Below are 22,592 nucleotides of genomic sequence, written 5' to 3' on the forward strand. Positions count from 1 at the left end.
ACAAAACACATGCAACTGAATTGCTTATGCCTTGCAAAGGATGTCATCTATGCTTCTTTAAGTGCTGGAACATAATGGGATCCATCACACACACACACACACACACACCTTATCTAAGCTCACAGAAAATCCTGCTCTTTCTTTCTTGTGCAATTCCCCTCAAGACAGGATAGCACACTTCTACAGAGGGGATGTCACTGAGGCTTGTTTGTATCCCTCCATAGAGGCTCAGAGGTTTCAAGTACGTTATTCTCCCCCAAAGGAAGAAAGGACAAGAGAGATGCTGTTTGTGAAACAACCCTGCTGTCTGCACACATGCCATTCACCAGTGTGCCTGACAGCAAAGCATCCCTCTCTTCACTGACATTTGTGCTTCCCAGCTACTGTTCAGACTCTGCTGGTCCATGGTCCTTCCTCTGAAAGCACGAGTGAATGTACAAAGAATTCCATTCTATTTTTGTCTTGTCTGCTTTGCTCAATCCCCCTGATATCACTTCAGCTTAGCATTCATCTGCTCAGACAAAGAGCATGCCACTTCCTGCTATCCATCCATCAATCACAAGAACTAACAAAAGGGGTTCATTAAAGGAGTTAAGTGTTTTGTTATTATAAGAGGCAAGAAAGCAAATATTGGTTTATTTCTATTATGGTATGCTTTTATAACAGCACCGAACACTGTTCTCTCCTTAGTTAACTGTAACCCTCAAAAATTACTCAGTTTCTTTATGATATTACTCTGATGAGCAAAAGAATAACTATGAGGTTTTGTTGTTTAAAAATAAAGGGCTTATATGTAATTATTGGGAAGGCTCAGTGGGCTTTGTTCGTTTGTTTGTTTTCTCATATGTGTATCATGTGAAGAATCACTTCAGTCCTTGGTAAATTTTGAATGCTGATATAAATAAGTATAGCACAGGTACTGGCTGATTTTGTGTGTCACCTTGACAGGAGCAGGAGTTATCATAGAAAAAGAAGTCTCTCTTGAGGAAATGTCTCCATGAGATCCATCTGTAAGGCATCTTCTCAATTAGTGATCAAGGGTGGGAGGGCCTATTGTGAGTGGCACCATCCCTGGGCTGATAATCTTGGGTTCTATTAAAAAAAAAAAAAAGCAAGCTGAGCAAGCCAGGGGAAGCAAGCCAGTAAAAAACATCCCTCCATGGCCTCTGCATCAGCTCCTGCTCCCTGACCTGCATGAGTTCCAGTCCTGACTTCTTTCGGTGGTGAACAGCAATGTGGAAAATGTAAGCTGAATAAACCCTTTCCTCCCCATCTTGCTTCTGGGTCATGGTGTTTTGTGCAGGAATAGAAACCCGAACTAAGACGACACACAATTAACAACTTCTCTAGAGAGCACTTTAAAGGAACATTTTCATCAGAAGTTTATAATAGGGTAAAATCCTTCTATCTAAGAGTACTGAAGGCTCCATAGCTCACACACTTCAGAAGGAAACCCTAGCTTGTCCTTTTGCAGAAGGACTGAGCCCAGATGTTATTGATAATTATACTATTACATAGAAAATCACTCTATTTTTCTATAAAATTGCTTTTCAGCAAAGCTTTCAAGTTCTTAGAAAATTCAGGGCAATTGATGCAGCCAAGATTTGACAAATGTCTCAGTAGGGAAAGAATGAACAATACAGCAAACTGAGATGATTTCTAAAATTCAATGTTTACTTTCCAAAATAACAGTGAAAGCATTTTGGCTGCTTGTATCTGCATTAGAAGGGGAAAAACCTGGGCATGTCTGTTATTTGCATGACGAAACACATGGATAATCTGTCCCTTGGTGCTGAAGACATAATACCTTAAATGTGTATTTATCAGTTTTGATAGTCAGTACAGTTTAACTAATAAACTGCCATACTCTGCTTTTTCAGTCGTAGAAGTAGCTCTTAGCCTGTGCATGTATTTCTAAGAGCTCTCCCTTCTAGGACTTACACCTCATACCTAGCGATGGGGTTCTTCCATTCACAGCTCTACCAAGTTGCTTGTATCTAATATGCCTCATTTAACTCTGGCAGCCAGACCAACACAAGAATTTGGTTAGTGAGACTGAAAGACACAGAAGCTTCTGGTCTGGTGGCTGAGTCTTACAGTAGCGGTACAGACCTGGGCACTTCAGAAACCTGTCCTGTCCCTGATGAGCTCTGCCTTCTCTTTTGGAATAGTCACTAGCATCTTCTGAAAGAGCAGACTTATTTAACATAGACCCAGATGGTGTCTGTTACTTTCAAGGGTAAGAATCTTAACTAATGCCTGTAGCCTATCTTTATCATGTGTGTTTACCACTGATGCCATTTCCACATCCCCAGCTTTCTAATAATGATTAATAATGATAGAACAATCCAAATTTAATCTGTAGCACAGCAAAGCAAGTGAGAGAGAGAGAGATTTTTTTTGTTTGTTTTCTTTTTTTTTTAACAGATTTATTTATTTTATGTATATGAGTACACTGTAGCTGTGAGCCATCATATGGTTGCTGGGAATTGAACTGAGGACCTCTACTTGCTCTGACCCTGCTTGCTCCGGCCCAAAGATTTATTTATTATTATATGTAAGTACACTGTAGCTGTTTTCAGACACACCAGAAGAGGGCATCAGATGTCATTATGGATGTTTTGTGACCCACCATTTGGTTGCTGGGATTTGAACTCAGGACCTTTGGAAGAGCAGTCAGTGTTCTTAACTGCTAAGCCACCTCTCCAGGCCCTAGGGTCTTCTTTTATTTTTTCCCTGACCAAGTTATCACTGAGTAGAGTTCAGTTTCCATGGGTATGTGGGTTTTCTGTTGTTTTTGTTGTTATAAAGACCAGTCTTAGTCCATAGTGATATGATAGCATGCATGGGATTACTTCAACCTTCTTGTATTGGTTGAGGCTTGTTTTGTGACTGATTATATGGTCAATTTTGGAAAAGGTACCATGAGGTGCTGAGAAGAAGGTCTATTCTTTTGTTTTAAGGTGACATGTTCTATAGATGTCTGTTAAATCCATTTGGTTCATAACCTATTAGATTCACTGTGTGAGAGAGAGAGATTTATTTGAAAAAATTTTTCAGATAAAAGTGCTTCTATTAACCATAATTAAATAAAAATTTAACAATATTCATACTAAAACTCCATGCATTCTAGCTTATGAAAATAATATTTTCATGAATATACCTTTTGTGATATAATTAGACTATGTCCATCACTTCTACTGCTCAGTATACCCTACTAAGTTTTGTTAATTTTATGTTCTAGCTAGTGACAAGATAGCTTGGGAAGGACACAGTAAACTGAAGGACAGATTAGTATTTGAAATAGTCACATATTGATAAAGGGTTTTTTTTAACAATACAGAATCTCTAAGATGTCATAATGACAGCCTTGTCATCTTAAAATAAGGAGTAATACCAGTTTTCATAGCCACCCCTAGATAATGTCAATATAACTTTTTATATATGAAGAATCAATAAGTAAATACACCATACATGTCCTTTTTGGCCAGAGTTACCTCACTCAGAATATTTTTCTAGTTCTACCCACTTGCCTTCAAACCTCATTATGCCCTCATTCCTAATAGGCAGATAAGGCTGCTGTGAACACTAATAAGTGCATATTAGCCAAAGAGAGTACAGAATACCCAGGATACAATTCACAGAACCCAAGAAGGTTAGCAAGCTGAAGGGCCCAAGTTAGGATGGTTCAGTCCCACCTGGGAGGGAGAAGAGCAATCACAGGAGGCAGAGGGAGGAAGGGACCTGGGAAAGGGGAGAGGGTGGGGAAAAGGGGAACATAATCAGGTATTGGTGATGGAAGAAAACAGGAGAGAAGCCCAGAGAGGCAGCAGAAAGAATGGAAAACAAGCAACCTCAGGAGATGGGAGGTGGGGGAATCTTCTAGAATGTACCAAAAACCTGGGAAGTAAGATACTCTCAGGACTCAAAGAGAGGGATCTTAGATGAAATGCCCAACAGTAGGAGAGAGAACTTGTAGAGACAACCTCCAGGAGAAAGACAGATGTGGTTGCCATCCCATATCAAAATCTCTAACCAGGAATTGTTTCTGTCAAAAGGAACTTCAGGGACAAAAATGGAGAAGAGACTGAGGGAAAGGCAGTCCAGTGACTGCCCCAATTTGGGATTTATCTCAAGAGTCCAAGGCCTGACACTATTACTGATCCTATGGTGTGCTTACAGACAGGAGCCTAACATGACTGCCCTCTGAAAGGCCCAACAAGCAACTGAAAAGGTCAGGTGCAGATATTTACACCCAACCAATGGACAGAATCTGGTGACCCCTGTAGTTAAATTAAGGAAAGCCTGGAAGAAACTGTGGAGGAGGGTAGTCCTAGAGGAAAACCAGAAGTCTCAACTAACCTGGACCCCTGAGATTTCTCAGACACTGAGCCACCATACAGGAAGCATATACCAGCTGATGTGAAGTCCCTGACACATACTTATTGGTAATATTATACCTCCTGTTTTTCCCTCGTAAATCAGCTGACTAGTAAGGGAGAAATTTGAAAGGATATCCAGACCAAGACAGCCTTGCCCTAATAAATGAAGAAAACCTAAAATTCACTCTGTATGGACTGCCTGAGACCCACAAAATATCAAGGCAGTCAATATAACATGGAGATGGACAGAGTTCATAAGCTCCCACTCATAACTTAGAAGCTATGGACAGCTGATCGCTTCTTAGGGAGAGAGAATTTTCTTTAAGGGCTTGGAATTTGGTACATGAACTATGTTCCAGTTCATGCCCCCACATCCATAAGTATATGGGCAGCACAAAAGGACTCAGTTGTTTAAAAATAAGAAAAGAGGAAGAAATATGAATTTGAGAGGAGTTGGGAGGTAAGATGGATATGGGAGGAGTTTGGGAATGGAATGTGGGATCAATAAGCTCAAAATACATTCTATGAAAATCCCAAGGAATTAATACGAAAGTTTACATCCAAACCTGCTAACAGTTCTGGAAAATACTTCAGTACAGAAGTTTAATTTACCTTTCAGTTTTTTAAATATTTACCTAACTCTCTGAGAACCAATGCTGGAGAGAGTACATCCTATAAAAATAAGATAGACTGTGATTCATGAGGCAAGCCTAGCAATTACACAGTATTGTGCCTCTCCTGCTTCCTAACCTTTTCTAGGTCATATCCACTTTAGAAGTGGTTCAAAATATAAATGTGTTCAGCCATAAAAAGTTGCATAGACATATGGCCATTAACTTTTATGTAAAATGCAAAATCTGCATATTATTTAAGTGTGATACTTTAATCTACCAATGGGCACTATGAGAAGCAAACCTAAACTTTGAACTTTTCAGCTCTCTTAAAAATTAAGATTTCTGTTTCTTTTTTTGCATCTAACCATGGATAATTTAAATTTTAAGGTTTTACTCTTACCATTTGTTTAAATAGGTGTTTTTTTTACTCTTGTGGCTCTTTTAAGTGATCTGGGAAGGCAATTTAAGAGTGTTGCAGATACTTACTGCATCTAAAATATGAGGAATTATGATATAAGTACAACAAACTCTTGGGGCTGGAGCGATGGTTAAGAGTTCTCAGTGCTCTTCCAGTGGACCTGAGTTCAGATCCTAGCAGACACACTGAAAGAATCGTAGCAGCTTGCAATCCAGCTCCAGAGGATCCAAAACCCTCTTTTAGACTTTATGGATACTGCACTGGTGTGCACATCCACATGGACACAATGAAAATTAAAATAAATAGTTTTCTTTTTAAATTGTATTTCTATAGTGTAAACTTCTGACACATTGGAGTCTCCCTGCTGTTGTTATTGATCACCAAAGCTACAATATTGAGTACAGCAGGAGACTTACCAAAGACATCTGAGCAGCAAGGGACCCACTTTTAATGTTATTTTCCTCTATATGAGTTATGTTGAGGTAAGATTATACTTATTTGATGCTTTGCAAAATTTTAAAACTATGTCCATGAAGTTATTCTGAATCAAAAGATGTTTTGGAAGTTATCAAATTCTATCTCAGATGAAGTACAAGAAAATATTTCTGCAATCATAATAATGCTTAGAATTTTGTTTCATAAATACTTATGTTTTTGCCTCTTATTCTTTGAGGTCTTACTTGTTTTTACAGTAATCTTCACAGTAGTATTAGAAGGAATTACTATAATGTAAACATGTCTACTTAAACAATATTTTAGTTTGATAGCATCTTACTCTTAAAATTTTGACTTTTTTCTTTTATGACGTTTTCTTAATCCACTGAAGATGAGAAGACCTCACCCTAGAGTTTTCTAACAATACTTTAGCTATAATAGATCTTAATTACTCTATAAAAACATATAATACATGTTCAAAAATCTCAATTTATATCTAATGTTCAGAGTCTATGATTACAGAAGTAGCATGTCAGAACTTTAAGACAATGAGCCAAAAACAAAAGCAAGACCAAATTTGGAGAAATGGAAATGTTGAATAAATGGAAAATGTGTTTGTCTTTTTAATAACTTCAAAACAGCAGGACATGGTAGTGCATGCCTGTAGTCCCTGCTACTTGGAAGATGAGGAAAAAGTTGTTTGAGCCAATGAGTTTGAGGTTAGCCTGGTTAACTGATGGGACCTTATGCTGAGCAGTAGATGGCCAACACAAAATATACTCAGTGATTTTATTTTATTTTATTTTATTTTTTGGAAGAGCTTTTTATCTCACATTGCTTTACTTGGCTTTATTTGAACATTTTTACCTTACTGGTATTTTGCTTCTGTAATATGTTTTTTCTTTCATTGAAAAAAATCTTATTTAAGTATTTGCTCTCTAAATAGAGAATGAGAGAGAGAGAGAGAGAGAGAGAGAGAGAGAGAGAGAGAGAGAGAGAGAGAGAATGCATGCTGTTGGATGGGTGAGGAGGTGAGCAGGATCAGGGAGGAGATAATGGAGGGAAAACCATGATCAAAATGTAGAATGTGAAAAAATTAAATTTAAAATGCCACATTTCTAATGAGTATTGATTATAATTCAAAATACCAGGTCAAGCTTGCTGAAATAAACAAGTTTTTTTTTTTTTTTTTTTTTTTTTTTTTTTTAACAGAGTCTTGAGACTAAAGCTTGGTGGCACAAAGATACACTCAAAGAGATTCTTCTCTGGGTAATCCTATCACTCTACAGACGTTCTGGAGTGAAACCTAGAAAGCACTGCACAGTGACTGGGCACAGAGTGTTGCAACCAAAAGACATGGCAAACAGATGCAAGACCATCTCTTAGTAACCTTTTTCTTTTTCAAAGTAAATGATTTTCTAGGTAAAATGATTAACCATAACACAATAAATATATAATCCAGAAAAAACATTATTCACTGTCATTATCAAGGGTTTGATACATGATTTTGTGCTATATTCTTTTTATAAATGACAGCATAGTCGGTTGGTTTCCAGAAGAGTTACTACGAATATGGACTTTGTGGTGTCTTGTGGTGAGAATGCCATTGTGACAGAGTTTGAAAACAGTTCTGGCTTCCATTGTAATTTTGCAGGAATGCTGATGTCATACCTCTTGTTCCCAAACATCACAACTGTAGGTTTGCACAGTAGCCAGTTGCCAGTGCCCAGGGTTCAATTTCCTTTTACTTTGGTGTCTCTTAATGCTGTGGATCCTATTCAGGACCTGGCTCTAATATCTAGATGTATGGTATGTCATACAGAAAACTACTCTAATCTCATCATTTTAATACATTTTTCACATATACACAACATACACACATGAACACACACACACACACCTCCATCTTTTTTAAAAGTAAGTCTCCTTGCTAATCTCAAGTGAGGAAGGCCGTATGTGGCTGGCCCAGTTTGCAGTCTTGTCTCTTGTGGAGTTGCTGAAGTCACACCTGCTGCTTCTCCATCTGCTACAATTTTAGATCGGGAAGACCTTCCTAAAATATATGAAAATGTCAAACATAATCCAAAAAAAGGACTGTCGTCTTCAAGCTGATGCTGTCCTAAGATGACTGATGCTTTTCTGTCTTAGCACTGTTTCCCTTTTTCATTAACCTGCAGTCTCTGCATTTAAAGGATCAAGACAATTTGGTCATGGTTTGAAGAACAGAGAGATAGCATTTCAAAAGCAAATGCCATTGTGCTCTATGGGAAGCCCTTGAAAGGTTATCTATCCTATACTTAGATATTAATCACATGCTTGAATAATATAACAAGCCTAATGAAACATTTTGACATTCAGTGAGTATACAAACAGCTTCTGTCTCTGCCTTGGTATAAGAAATTTTACATGGAAACATAATGCCTAATGACTTGATTCTTTTTCATGCAGATAATTCCTGTGAGCAAGAAGCTACAGAGGCTGATAGGAAGGCTCTGAAAATATGTCCAGGGATTTGATGAGATTATATTTTTGCAGACGTATGGTTGGCTCTTAGCCTGATTTTATGTTCTGTTCTTATGGCTTAATGTTTAGGCATAGAACTTGATGTTTACTTTCCTATACATTTATATGAAATTTCTATCACACAGTTACTTCATTGCCTATAGCAATAAGAAACATCTGGAAGTAAAGATGAACATACTGGCTCCAGGGAGTAAAGTGCAATGAATTCTAAGCCTTAGAGAAGTATTTTGTTTGTTCCTCCTTAGAGCCATTTCCTGGTACGCTGGCATTCTATAGCATGGAATTCATTAATAGTTTCTGAAATAGTAAAATATTGAATATAAAAACTTAATGCAAATTCAAAACAGTGAGTTGTTCAGTGCTGGGTATGAAGATGCTGAGTAATGAAAAAATGATATGGCTCTCTAATTTTGAGTCAGTGCACAACTTTGTGGCAATGCTTATGTAGGGCTGAATTAAGGTTAAGAGGACTAGCTTCCAGGCAGAGGGTGGGTGTGCACTGCCAGACTACCTATTTGCTAGAATGTGATAGTAGTGACCATAGAGGTTGGATTTTTTTTCTACCAGTTGTGTTAGAGTCTGACGCTCAAAACTTTCAATGTCTGTATACTTTATCACTTGAGACTTCATTGAATTGATCCTTTATCAATGTAGAATCCTCCAAGCTGTTCTGAACTGGCTACAATGAAGGCTTTTTTTACTAGAACAACCCCACCCATGACGACCCGTGACTCTTTATTGAACCAAGAAGATAAATGCATCCACCACAATGAAAACTAAGGAGGTAGCAAATCTCTACCTTGAAACCCTAACTTTCCCAGGGTGTGCTTTGAGAACATTCGCCATGCCCAGTGCCAAGCAGTTTTCTTCCTGAGATCTGTATGCTGCAAAATTTTAATTCGTCCCTGAAACAAAGAAAGATGAAGTATGCACTGGGTTTTTGAAAGTGTGAGTCCTGCGTATGTTGCAAATGAAGTTTCAAGTTCTTCTTTGCCTTGGACTTTGCCAGGCAGGTATATTTATTTATGAACAAAGTTATTCATACCAACACAATAAACTTTATTCTAAAGAGAAATTTGTCCATCTCTCAAGATATCAAGATCATCATAAGGGTTTTCTTTTTACCTGGCTGAATGCCTGTGCTGTATTGAGTAATTTAATAGATATGAAGTCAAACATATTCATACATATACATTTATTTTAGAGTTTCATGTTTTGATCACATTCACTAGCTCCTACTACTCTTCCCAGAGCCCCCATCCCTACCTATGTTGTGCCTTTTATTTTTTCATTAACACATCAAGACCAATTTGTGCTATATAGCTGTTACTGGATGTGTAGCCTTTCACTGGAGTGTTGTTAACTTACTAAGGAATTCTCTCTTAGAGAAAATTGTCTCTTCCTCTCCCAGCAGATATATTTTACCTATGGCCACATAGCTAGAGGTGAAATTTTGTGCCCAACTCCCATCTCCATGTTGAGGCTTGGTCTGGCTTGGGTTTACAACGGTTTTGTGTGTACTGTTGCAACCACACAAGAGTTCATCAGTTCAGATGCTCTAATGTCTACAGGAGATAGTTTCCTTTCAGTCTTTCTCTGACTGTTTCTTATACCTTCTCCACTTCTCACTTCTCACTGATTGTTAAGCCTTTACAAGAGAGGGTGTTGTATATATGCTCCATTTAGAAATAATATTTTTGAAGTCCATTATTCCATGCATCTTGACCAGTTGAGATTCTTCCAGTTAATCACTGTGTATTGCATATAGAATTCTCTGAAATGAAGGCTTAAAGATGCATTGATCTATGGATATAATAATAAAACATTAGTCAATTTAGTACCATTTTTATATAGCAAAATAATAGTAGTGGGTTTTCCACTAGGGCCTATGACCTCTGAAGCTATAAGTTCTGGACCGGACAAATGTGCAGTGTATGGATTTTATCTTGTGGAGCGGAGCTTAAATCCAAGCAGAAAGTAGTTGGCTATTACACGCTCTCTCCCTCCATGCCTGTGACACTATTGCTCCAATAAGCCTGTCTTACAAGGCCACTCATTACAATAGCTCACGGAGTGTCCTAGTTAGGATTTTGCTTCTTTGAACAGATACATGACCAAGGCAACTCTTATAAGGACAACATGTAATTGGGGCTAGCTTATAGGTTCAGAGGTTCAGTCCATTATCATCAAGGTTGGAGCATGGCAGCATCCAAGTAGCCATGGTTCAGCAGGAACTGAGAGTTCTACATCTTCATCTGAAGGCTGCTATGAGAAGTCTAGGCTTCACACAGCTAGAAGGGTCTTAAAGCCCAGTCCCACAGTGCCATACTTCCTCCAACAATGCCACACCTCCTAATAGTGCCACTCCCTAGGCCAAGCATATTCAAACTACCACACTGGACTCACAGCTTAATACTGTTTCTTCTTACTTTTCTCCATTAGTAGCTGCACAGCACCTTCCAACACTACCCAGGAGGGGATGAAACTTCCAGGCCAGTAGGTCATGATTTGTCCAAGTTGTATGACTCAAGTATATGGTTTCTTCAACAAATACCATTTCATACTGTAACCAATTAATGGAAAGCTCTGGAGTTCCACTTTTGAGCCACTCACTTGGTGTAATGATATTTTCTGCCCTCAGAGTTCCTTGTTGTCTGGTGAATGCCACCTATGCTTCTGTACAGAGTGCTGCTTCACCTTTCAAATTTTGTGTCAATTTGTTCAACCTTAATGCACAATTCATTAAAATATTTTCTATTTTTATATATCAGTAATCTTCCCTGACATTTCCTTTTCTCTAAAACAAGCCAATTTGACAATATCTTTTCTTCCAACATGATTCGAAGCATCAGGAACCTCTCTACCCAAGTGTTGTTACCATATCTTGATAAGGTAGAACAGTAACTTCAACAGGCCCTTTTCTTAAGGAAATGTGTTTTAGTTGTTTTAGTTCTGTCACTATGGCACTTGGAACTAGGATAACTGATTTTGGAAGCATAGCAGAACTGACAAACTGAAACATGTGCCTGTGTGTTTGAACTCATTGACTTAAGAGGAAGGTAGTAAAATTGGTTTAAATCCTTTGCTATTAATAAGTCTGAGAGCTATCAGTATTTCTTCTTCAGGTAAAAAATTGTAATTAAGATGCACTTTAATATTATAAAGTATAATTTGTAAGGATGCTATTTGGTTGTGCCAAGTTCTTTTTTTCAAATTATTATCTTTGTTTTTTTACAGTTTAGTCATTATCCCCCCCCACACACACACACACTTCCTGGTCTGCTCTCCTACAGTTCCTCATCCCATTCCTTCTCTCACCTGTCTCCAAGAGGATGTCCCCACACCTTCCACTGCAATGGACCTCCCCAGTCCTCAGGAGCTCAAGTCTCTCAAGGTTTAGGTGCCTCTTCTCTCACTAAGGCCAGACCAGACAGTTCTTTGTTGAATATGTGTCTAAGGCCTCAGACCAGCTAGTGTATGCTGCTTACTTGGTGGCTCAGTGTCTGATAGATCATGGGGATCCAGGTTAGTTGAGACTGCTGATCTTCTTATGAGGTCTCACACCTCCTCAACTTCTTCCAGACTTTCCCTTATTCAACCACAGGGATACCTGACTAAAGTCCATTGGTTGGTGTAAGTATATACATCTGCCTCTCTGTCTCAGTCAGCTGCTTGTTTGACCTCTCAGAGGGCAACCATACTAGGCTCCTGTCTGTAAACACACCATAGCATTAATAATAGTGTCAGGCCTTGGAGCTTCCCCTTGAGATAAATCCCAAGCCAGACATGTCACTGGACCTCCTTTCCCCCAGTTTCTTCTCCATTTTTGTCCCTGTAGTTCTTTCAGAAAGGAACAATTCTGGGTCACTGCATTTGACTGTGGGATGGCAACCTCATCTCTTTACATGATATCTTGTCTTTCTACTGATGGTAGACTCTACAACTTCCCTCTCCCCACTGTTGGGCATTTCATCTAAGGTCCCTTCCTTGGAGTCTTGAGAGTCTCTCCTCTCCCAGGTCTCTGGTACATTCTAGAAGATCCCCTCCTCCTACCAATTCCTGAGGTTGTCTGTTTCCATTCAATTTGTTAGCCCTCAGGGCTTCACTTATCTGGAGTTTCCTAAGAAAATTAGAAATAGATCTACCTGAAGATCCATCTATATCACACACTTGGGCATATACCCAAAAGATGCCCTACCAGGCCACAGGTGCACATGTTCCACTATGTTCATAGCAGCCTTATTTGTGATATCCAGAAGCTGGAAACAACCCAGATGTTTCACAGTGGAAGAATGGATACAGAAAATGTGGTTCATTTACACAATGGAATGTTTGTTATTCAGCTATTAAGAATGAGGACTGTGAGCGCCCGACTCACCAGCAAAGCAGACAACACAACAGGATCCTTCTGCACACGTTTATTAGGAGAGCTTGATTGCAGAGGTGAAAAGACCCCAAGCCCAGAACTGGTGCTGCTTATATAGGCCTAGGAGAGGCGTGTCTCACACCCAGATTGGTTATTCTACCTCATTTGCATATCTCACATCTGATTGGTTATACTCTCAGTACCTCACAGAACCTCATTATCATGCCCGGGTCAGGCAGTGTCTTGGCAAAAAACTTTGCTGCATATGTACACATTGGTTGTTTACCCAAACTTATACGTGGTGGCCAGCGGTAGCCAGCGCCACCTTGTAATGGCATATGTGGCTTCCCACAGAGGACATCAGGAGTGTTGCAGGCAAATGGATGGTACTAGAAAATATCATCCTGAGTGAGGTAACTCAGACCCAAAAGGGTGTGAGTGATGTGTACTCACTAAGTGGATACTAGTAAAAAAAAAAAAAAAAAAAAAAAAAAAAAAGTACAGAATACCCAAAATAGCATCCACAGAATTCAAGAAGGTGAACAAGCTGAAGGGCCCAAGGGAGGATGCTTCAATCCCACCTGTGAGGGAGAAGAAAGCTATCATGGAAGGCAGAAGAAGGAGGGAACTGGGTGGGGATGAGAGATGGAGGAAAAAAGGGGAACATTATCAGGTGCCATGCTTTAAAATAGACATTTGCTAATTAGAATCATTTGGATAATTATTTTCTACCTCATTTTCTGTAGTTACATTATTCTGCTATTTAAGAATTTTTTTACATTAAAATAGCCAATCAGCCTTATTTTAAGTTCACTGTAATATTTTGTGTCTGGTTTTTGGTGACTTACTTGTTTGTTAATTGTTAGATTGTTAGCAAAGTACTTTTTGGAGACAAGTTGAATACATGTATAAAGTTAGTATTTAATGGTTGAAAATGTTACATAGGTGTTACATGTTAAATACCAGATATGAACATATCTGATCTTAATATATTACAGAATCAAATACAGAGGATGACAGATGGGTCTGTATAAGCTGTGATGGGTGGGAGGAGTGGGATGGAGAAGTATGTCAGCTGAGGAACTGCTCCAGGAATTCAAGTCAATTAAAACCTGTCAATAGAAGTTATCATCCATAAAAAAGGAAAGTTCAAGTCATTATTATTCCAAGAAGAGTTACTCTGGGAAAAAAATTGTTTCTATCTCATCCAGAAACTTTCATGAAAATGATGATCTAAGGATGTTTCTAATGGCTTGGAACTAAGACTGGTAGGAGGAAGCAAATAAAACATGGCGTTTGAATGTCTGGTCACAGACAATGACAAGACAGCCGTCATAATAGTGATACCCCAGAGTTCTCCTGAGACACAGCTTTGAGATACGCTAGACTCCTTAGAACCACATTAAATATGTACTAGTATATTTCCCCAGCACAAGCTGTGATTATTAAATCTTAAAGTTTGTTATCAACAGCACTAGCCTTTGTTTCTGAATCTTCACTTAGCTTAGAGAAGATCTATAAGGTTGTGAGAAAAGTATTATCTCTGTAGTTACCCTTTTGTTCATCATGCTCAGGAAATTGCCTGAGGGAAACTATTGCATATGCTGCTAAGGTCTCTCAAGACTGGTGGCTAGGGACATTTGCCAACACTTGACAGTTTCTCATCATTCAACATGACACTACATCTTTAACAGCAGGAATCCAGTCTTGGCAAATTACAAATACTTGGCAGACTCTGAAGACTGGTCCTACCATTTACGCATGAAGTGAGGCCACATACAACAAACAGGGTGTATATAGAGAGATATTCTACACGAGTTAGTGTTTGTTAGAAGTGATAAAGTTGGATAACAATATTCTGCTATTAGATGCTGATGCTGTGAAATATTGTGAGGACCCAGGGTGTGAAATGTCAAGTTCATATTGTCCTACTCACTAACTTCCAACTCTAGCCCTCAGGGTGGTCTATAGGCAGCTGTCACTGAAACTACCTCATCTGTCACTCTCTTTTAATAGTGTGCAATCACAGAAATAAAGGAAAACAAGCAATACTATCCCTGGAAGTACACCTTCTGGCATGTTAGCTGTTTCAGAAGTAGTGTAGAAGTTGTCATCTAAACATTACCTTCTTTGGGGTCAAACATTTAACCCAGTGGGAAGAACATAAAGAAAGATGGGAAATGAATTAAATTTTGGAATCTGAGGTACATTCATGGACAGATTTTTAAAGTTTTTATTTTCTTCTAGTTTATATATCAATGAGTTTTAGGTCAGTACTTTATATTTTACCATGATATTTTTTACTATGAGTTTTGTCTCTTTACCATCATGACCAGAACACTAATCTATAAGTACACTAAATACTATGTACTTATATGTATTTATTCTCTTTCTATCAGTCTATCGTGTATCATGTCACCTGGTTGAAAAGCTAAGTGAGTGATGAATATAGTTGGATCTAAAGATAGATGTGCTTCATCAACACATTGTTTATGGATGATACACATATTTGGCTCTCAGTAATTTATCATTGTTCTCATAATTTAACAATACTCCATTAAGTCTATGTATGGTAGTACTGTTTTTTAATAAACTATTAAAATGTCCCAATATCAATTAGCTTCTGTCTCTAGTCCCCAAAGTAGTTTCAACATTATCTTAACCTTGTTTGGTATTTTCTATTAAAAGTAGATATAAATTCTATAACTGAGCATATCTGACATCATGTTTCTTACAGAACTCTAAGAATATAACTCATTCTAAGCAGTAATAGCATCACAGACTCACAGACCATTTTCTATCAGCCAGTAATAATCCAAAACATGCTACATAATATTTATCTTTTGTGGAGCAATGCTTTGACATACTATGATTGCCATATGCATTTTTGACCGATAAATAGAGGTACCCATCTGGGTATCAAATTATTTGTTTGTACTACCACTAGCAATAGGCTAGACAATCTTTAAGGGTCTTGTTTTGATATCTGGGTCTTCAACACTCCCCTGGTCAGCCTCCCAAGCATGCATCATTGTCTATTCTAAGTCAAGAATATTATATCCTTCCTAAGATAAACACATAGATTTGCCACTATATTTGCTTAGATTTGACGTTACTAGATCCCAGCTTAACTTCCATATTTATGAACATGAGTTCGTGTCTATCTCCTTTTACGGTATAAACCTGGTGTTTATTTACCTACAAAAGGCAGTTAAAAAGGCTTGAAGGAACATAATTAATATGAAACAGATTTCTAAGGCAGCATGACTTTGCTATGTTGCTATAGAAACAATGGGGATTTCTGGTCACTGACCTTTCAGATAATGCAAGAATATGCTTTCATAAAACTCATAAGAGTAATCAGCCTAGGATATTCATCTCTAGTTTCTGGTGGAGCATTTTGAAATCCCCTTTGCAGTCCTGGATGATTTTAGAGTTAAATTGTATTGTTCAGCGTTACTATAGAGTCAAAGTATAACTCTTTGAAGAAATATTTTTAACTGATTCTAATATGAGATCTAAGATTAACACAGTGACCATGTGAGCAGCAAAGAAGAAGAAATGTTGAGATTAAAGGAAACAAAGTCATCTTTCAAAAAGTTCTGATGATATATCTGTTCTGCTACATTTTGAGCTCTTCTATCATATGTTTCACTAACTATAAAAATAAGGCCTCACTCTATCAAAGTGTAACTAGAAATTAGAATTTTATCGCAAAACATTAAAGGATCAATATCATTGGCCAATGGAAATTTTTAGCTTATTCCCTTAATATGGTAATGCATTCATATACTAGGTTTTCACTGATAAATAAACACAATTAAAATTCCTAGTTAAGAAAGAATTTATCGCCAGGTGTGGTGGCGTGCGCCTTTAATCCCAGCACTTGGGAGGCAGAGGCAGGCGGATTTCTGAGTTCGAGGCCAGCCTGGTCTACAGAGTGAGTTCCAGGACAGCCAGGGCTATACAGAGAAAACCTGTCTCGAAAAAAAAAAAAAAAGAAAGAAAGAAAGAAAGAAAGAAAGAAAGAAAGAAAGAAAGAAAGAAAAGAAAAGAAAGAATTTATCTATTTCTTTGGCCATTTGGCAGAAGCCAATGATTCAATGGAGACATGGCAAAGCTTGCCTTGTGACAGATTATTGTTATGATTACATCAATATTTCAGTTTTTACTGGAAATAAATGAGGAAGATCATCAGCAAATGCATCATTTAACTACAATAAAATACCTGTCAATGGGTGACAAGATTATCTAATATCAGAATGGAAATCTGTCTAGCAGTTCCTCAGAAAATTAGACATAGTACTACCTTAGGACCCAGCTATATCACTCCGGGCCATATATCCAGAAGATGTAATAAGGACACATGCTCCACTATGTTCATAGCAGCCATATTTATAATAGCCAGAAGCTAGAAACAACCCAGATGTCCCCCAACAGAGGAATGGACACAGAAAATGTGGTACATTTACATGATGGAGTACTACTCAGCTATTAAAAACAATGACTTCATGAAACTTGCAGACAAATGGATAAAACTTGGAAATATCATCTTGAATGAGGTAACTCAGTCACAAAAGAACACACATGATATGTACTAAAGGTTTGGAATATCCAAGATTCAATTCACAGACCCTATGAAGCCCAAGAATGAAGAACAAAATGTGGATGCTTCAGTCCTTCTTGGAAGGTTGAACAAAAACTCACAGGAGGAAATATGGAGACAAAGTGTGGAGCAGAGACTGAAGTAAAGGCCATCTAGAGACTGCCCCACCTGGGGATCCATTCCATATATAGCCACCAAACCTGGATGCTATTGTGGATGCCAGGAAGTGCTTGCTGATGGAAGACTGATTTGGATGCCTCCTGAGAGGCTCTGCCAGAGTCTGACAAAAACAGAGGCAGATGCTCACAGTCAACCATTGGACTGAATATGGCGTCCCTGATGGAGGAGTTGGAGAAGGGACTGAAGGAGGTGAGGGGCTTTGCAGCTCCATTTAGGGAGCAACAGTGTCAACCAGCCATACCCTCTGGAGCTCCTAGGGATGGGACCACCAATCAAAGAATACACATGGAGGGACCCATGGCTCTGGCTGCATATGTGGCAGTGGATGGCCTTGTTGGACATCACTGGGAAAAGAGGCTCTTGAGTCTGAGGTTGTTTGATGCCCCAATGTAGGGGAATGCCAGAGAGGAAAGACAGAAGTGGGTGGGTGAGTGGGGGAACAACCTCATAGAGGCAGGGGGAAGGAGAATGGGATATGGAATTTCTGAAGGGGAGACCTGGAAAGGGGAAAACATTTGAAATGTAAATAAAGAAAATATCCAATTAAAAGAAAAGAAAAGAAAAGAAAAGAAAAGAAGAGAGAAGAAAAGAAATATCTCTTCAGATATAAAACTCTCATAGCACAAAGGCACATAAAGAAAAATAGAAGCATCCCAGTATTTGTACCTTGAGCAGTACAATCCACACTAGTGATCAGACATTTAGAAATTTCTCTAATGTAGTGGCACATTCTTCTTCTAGAGACTTTGTGAAGGCTGGGACTCTAAATCCTTCCACTTACTGGAGAGGTAGTCTTGATCAAACTCTTTAGCCATTAGGTGCTTAATCTTGTTCATGTAATAAGTGAGATAGAAAATTCAATTTCTTGGTATTGTTTTGAGAATTAAATGACCTAAAATTATGTATTAAAATCACACCTAAATATATATATTAGTCAAATAACGTTTTCTTAAAGTATATCCAAATTCAGGGACAGGGCTAGCATGATCATGCCAGTCCTGATGTGTTGCGATGCCCAAGGAAGAAAGAATGCAGACACACTCATCCTACATAGAAATACAACTTCCCCATGGCAATGCCAGGGGCAGTATGCTAAGTTTTTAGAAGAATGTATTTTCTTCCTTGGGATGGGTTTAAATACCACAGACTCCTATAAAAAGAAAAAAATTACTGCACTCAGGCTAAAGTGTCCCACAAAACTCCAGTAAAAGATGCCAGTAGTGAGTACTGGGTCTTCAAGTTACTCCCAACTTCTGACCTTGGTTCCTTAATTAGAGGTTCCCAAGATTCTCTGCTTAGTTTTAATGATTTTTAGGAGTAATAATATACAACTTACTCAGTATATTACCAGTTTATTGCAAAAGATAGACTCCAGGAGCAACCACATAAAAAAGACACAAAGAGCATCGTAGGTGTGTGTTAGGAACCTCAGGACATCTCTGTTTGCTCAATTGCCCAGAAGCTGCCTAAGCCTTTTATAGGGACTTTTATAAAGAAATAGTGAAGATGGATCTTAAGATCTAAATCTTTCCCCTTCCTGGGGGACTGAAATAGGGTCTAAAAGCTTTAAGTTGCTAATCATGGTTTCACAGTTCTGCTGCCCAAGGCCAGGACTCAGAATACATGTCTTGAAATATGTTAACACTTTGGCTTGTTGTGTATTTGAAACTGAGGGAAACAGAAGAAAGCTTTGGAATCAGAAAGCTCCTCTCTCTCTCTCTCTCTCTCTCTCTCTCTCTCTCTCTCTCTCTCTCTCTCTCTCTCTCTCTCTTTCTCTCTCTCTCTCTCCCCCCTACCTTCCTCCTTCTCTCTGACCTTTCCATCTCTGAAGACCCTCAAGTAATACTCACCCATCTCCGAAGGAAAGAATACTAACAGAAGCAAGAAAAATACAAACTGGATTTGTCAGCCCTCTCAGTATATTTCCATTAGGTGATATGACATTTGAAGTTAACCATAGTTCTATAAAACTGTTTATTCTTCTACAAAATTCAAACATAAAAATATAGTTTTCTACTATTTTTAGCCCTTAATGCCTAACTCCTCATCTATCATGCCAAACTTTGGTTAGCTAAGTTAGCTCTTCATTTTGCTCTTCTTTCTTACAGAGATATCTACTGCCATCCTTGTGCTGATTGAGGTAAATATAGTCCTTTCTCTCTTATACATCAGCCAGCTTCAGAAGCCAAATTGTGTGCATTTCATCAGAACAAGAGTTAAGAAATTCTTAGCACTGGGAGCTATGTGCAAACCACGGATGAGAGATAGATCGATAGATGATAGATGATATAGATAGATAGATAGATAGATAGATAGATAGATAGATGATTGATAGATAGATAGATAGATAGATAGATAGATAGATGATAGATAGATAGATAGATATCGATAGATCAGTTATTAGAATAAGAGACACACTTAGCAATCATATGGCACATAAAATCACAATGCTTTTAAATTACTCCTCCAGGAATTAGAGGCAGAAACATTCTGAATATGTTTCCTGAGACAGTGTCTCAAACCATAAGCCTCCTGGCTCTGAATAGATTATAAGTGTACTAGTTGTATGACACCCTATGTATAAATTCCATTATGCCACAAATAGCTATACAAATTATGAAGTATACTTGCATCTTACAATCTGGAGAAGAGACTTTTGAAAAGAAGGCAAAAGTTGAAATTCCAAAGTGTACATTTGATTGTGTAGTGCTGCCAATTGTGGGGCCCAAGCCTGCTGTGGACGGCTTTCTTTAAAGTCCTTCGTGGACTCATTACAAATCAAACAGCTCTGACTTGGGATTTAAATCTGGAAAGCTAAAGCTCTAGTCAAGAGGCATCCTCAGACTGCACTTCTCAAGGGCTGGACTCCTACCAGGGCTTGTGTGAACTAAGGAGCTTCCTTTAGGTGGTGAGTGAAACACTCTTAAGATAAAAGAAAGCTAAACAGCAAAAACTCATTAACTGTTCGCACATTGACAGCGTGGCACTGCTTAAGAGAAGAAGAGCTTTACAATACCATACCCATCAATAGCAGTTCTCAAGGTCAAGCACAGTCTGCCTCCAGTCCTACACTGCTCATTGTCATTGTCATCAATTTGATTGTGTTCTGTTTGTATCTTTCCTTTTTAAGAAGAGGGTACTTTCGGTAAATATATAATGTACCCTAAACACCATCTGGGCTACCTTAATAATGAATCCTTCATCAGCTTCAAGGAAACATAAATTAGATAAGGAGTTATCACCTATTTCCAGGGTCAAAGCACACATGCAACTGAACACTCCATAGTATTTTCTCAACTGGGCAGAAGGAAGTTCCAGTGGTGCTATCTTCATGGTCTCCCACTCCTCTTCTGTTCCTGTCACTGTCCAACACACATCAATTACTCATGACCGTACAGGAGCAACAATATTCGTTACAGAAAGTGTACTCTCTGCAAGTGGTTTTCACTGTGGCTTTGCTGGTTTTCTTCTGAATAATTAGGAAGATGAACTGAGTAATTTCTCAGTCAGTCAAGTTTTTGTCTTCATTCATGGGTAATTAAGCCTATCTAAAGAAACCTTTTCCTAAAAGATATTCCCAAATCCCTGTTATTCACAAATTGACATTGCCTTTTGTTCCATTTTGCTTTTACCTTTGCGTACCTGCTAAGGTATCATATACATAGCCCACTGCCTGGGGTCCCTGAGGAGTTTTAAGGTATTTCCTGGGTTCTTTTATACACACACACACACACACACACACACACACACACACACACAAATACACACACACACACACACACACACACACACATATACATGCCATAAATTCCAAATTAAGGTTCTTCAATGGCCTGCCTCTGATATGCTAATGTGTCTTATGAATATGTAAAAGTTCACTATCCCTCACACGTTTTAGTTCCAATGAAGTGTTTCCTCAAGTGCAGCCACAGCTCTGAGCAGAACTGTAGATAAAGCTGGCTGTGTTCAATCTCACTGGAGAATCCTTCCTGCTGTTCCATCTCTAAATCCCCTCGGTTCCTTAAGACATGTTGCAACTTTTCATTCCAGTTCACTGTGTCAGTTGTCATTAAATGTTCATGTTCCTGATATGCATGATTTTGTTACTAAAGTAAAAGGAACCAGGAAAGATTTTGCAATGGATAATATTTTATTTTATTTTCCACCATTTATATACAAACACAAGTTAATAAAACACATCACAAAACTGTAAAATTCATAAATTAATATTTATAGGTGCATAGTCTCATGCTCACATAATTTTAAAATATATATTAACAAATTTCACAACACATCATTCTTAGACAGAAAGAGTCATTCAGGACACCTAAAACTCTTGGAGCAAATCACAACTTCTTAAGAACAGCAACAAAAAGAAAACGATGAAGATTTAGAAATAAGTGGTAGTCACTTAGGTGTTTTAAGTTTCTTCTAACAATTTAAGTGTGAAGCCACAACAATATCCACAGCACACAAGACCCTGCTACCAGGTTTTCACTGTAGTGAGAGGGGAGCACCGGGATGCTGAGGGGCAGGTACAGGACGCCGATCACTGCTGATGGAAGACTTTGAAACACACTGTACAGCTTTGAGAAAAGGTCATGACTGGGCACATTGGAACTGAGCACTTGTACGCCATGGAAGAGCAGCCGGCAGATCTTAGGAGATTGGGTGCAATGACATTCTTAGGCTTCAGGCTCATAGTCTTGGTAGCCTTCCTAATATCAGGAAAAGAAAATAATAACAGCATGCCTTGTCAGTGAAGTGACAGATATCAACTGTCTGCTTCACAGTGGGGGAGGGCTCATCATTTCAATCAGATAAAATTGATCCTCAGAGCAGTGTTTGGAACTTATCTGTCATTGACATTTATTGGCTTTTTCATACGTATCAACTGTAAGTTATAGAGGACATCACCGTTAGATTATTAGGCCCAATTCTAGGTATATCATTTGATCTGTGCTCTCCTCCTGCAGTGTGAATTGGCAGGGTCTCTGGATTCTCTCCTTTGCTCTGCAGTGTGAGCTGTGCACACCTAGGTAAGCTGCATGAAGCCTCCTCCAGAGCT

At 38.5% G+C, this 22,592-nt stretch overlaps 1 protein-coding gene across 2 annotated transcripts in view; it reads right to left on the minus strand.

Moving 5' to 3' along the window:
* Nucleotides 1-21,653: 21,653 nt before the first annotated feature.
* Snca (synuclein, alpha) overlaps nt 21,654-22,592 on the minus strand; it is a 98,283-nt gene continuing 97,344 nt past the window's right edge. For both annotated transcript variants that reach the window (NM_009221.2, NM_001042451.2), the window contains exon 6: nt 21,654-22,242. In NM_009221.2, the coding sequence (NP_033247.1) occupies nt 22,210-22,242 (33 nt within the window). In that variant the 3' untranslated portion in view covers nt 21,654-22,209. The remainder of the gene's footprint in view (nt 22,243-22,592) is intronic.

The sequence above is a fragment of the Mus musculus genome, chromosome 6 (genome assembly GCF_000001635.26).
Source record: "Mus musculus strain C57BL/6J chromosome 6, GRCm38.p6 C57BL/6J".
Taxonomy (NCBI): Eukaryota; Metazoa; Chordata; class Mammalia; order Rodentia; family Muridae; genus Mus; species Mus musculus.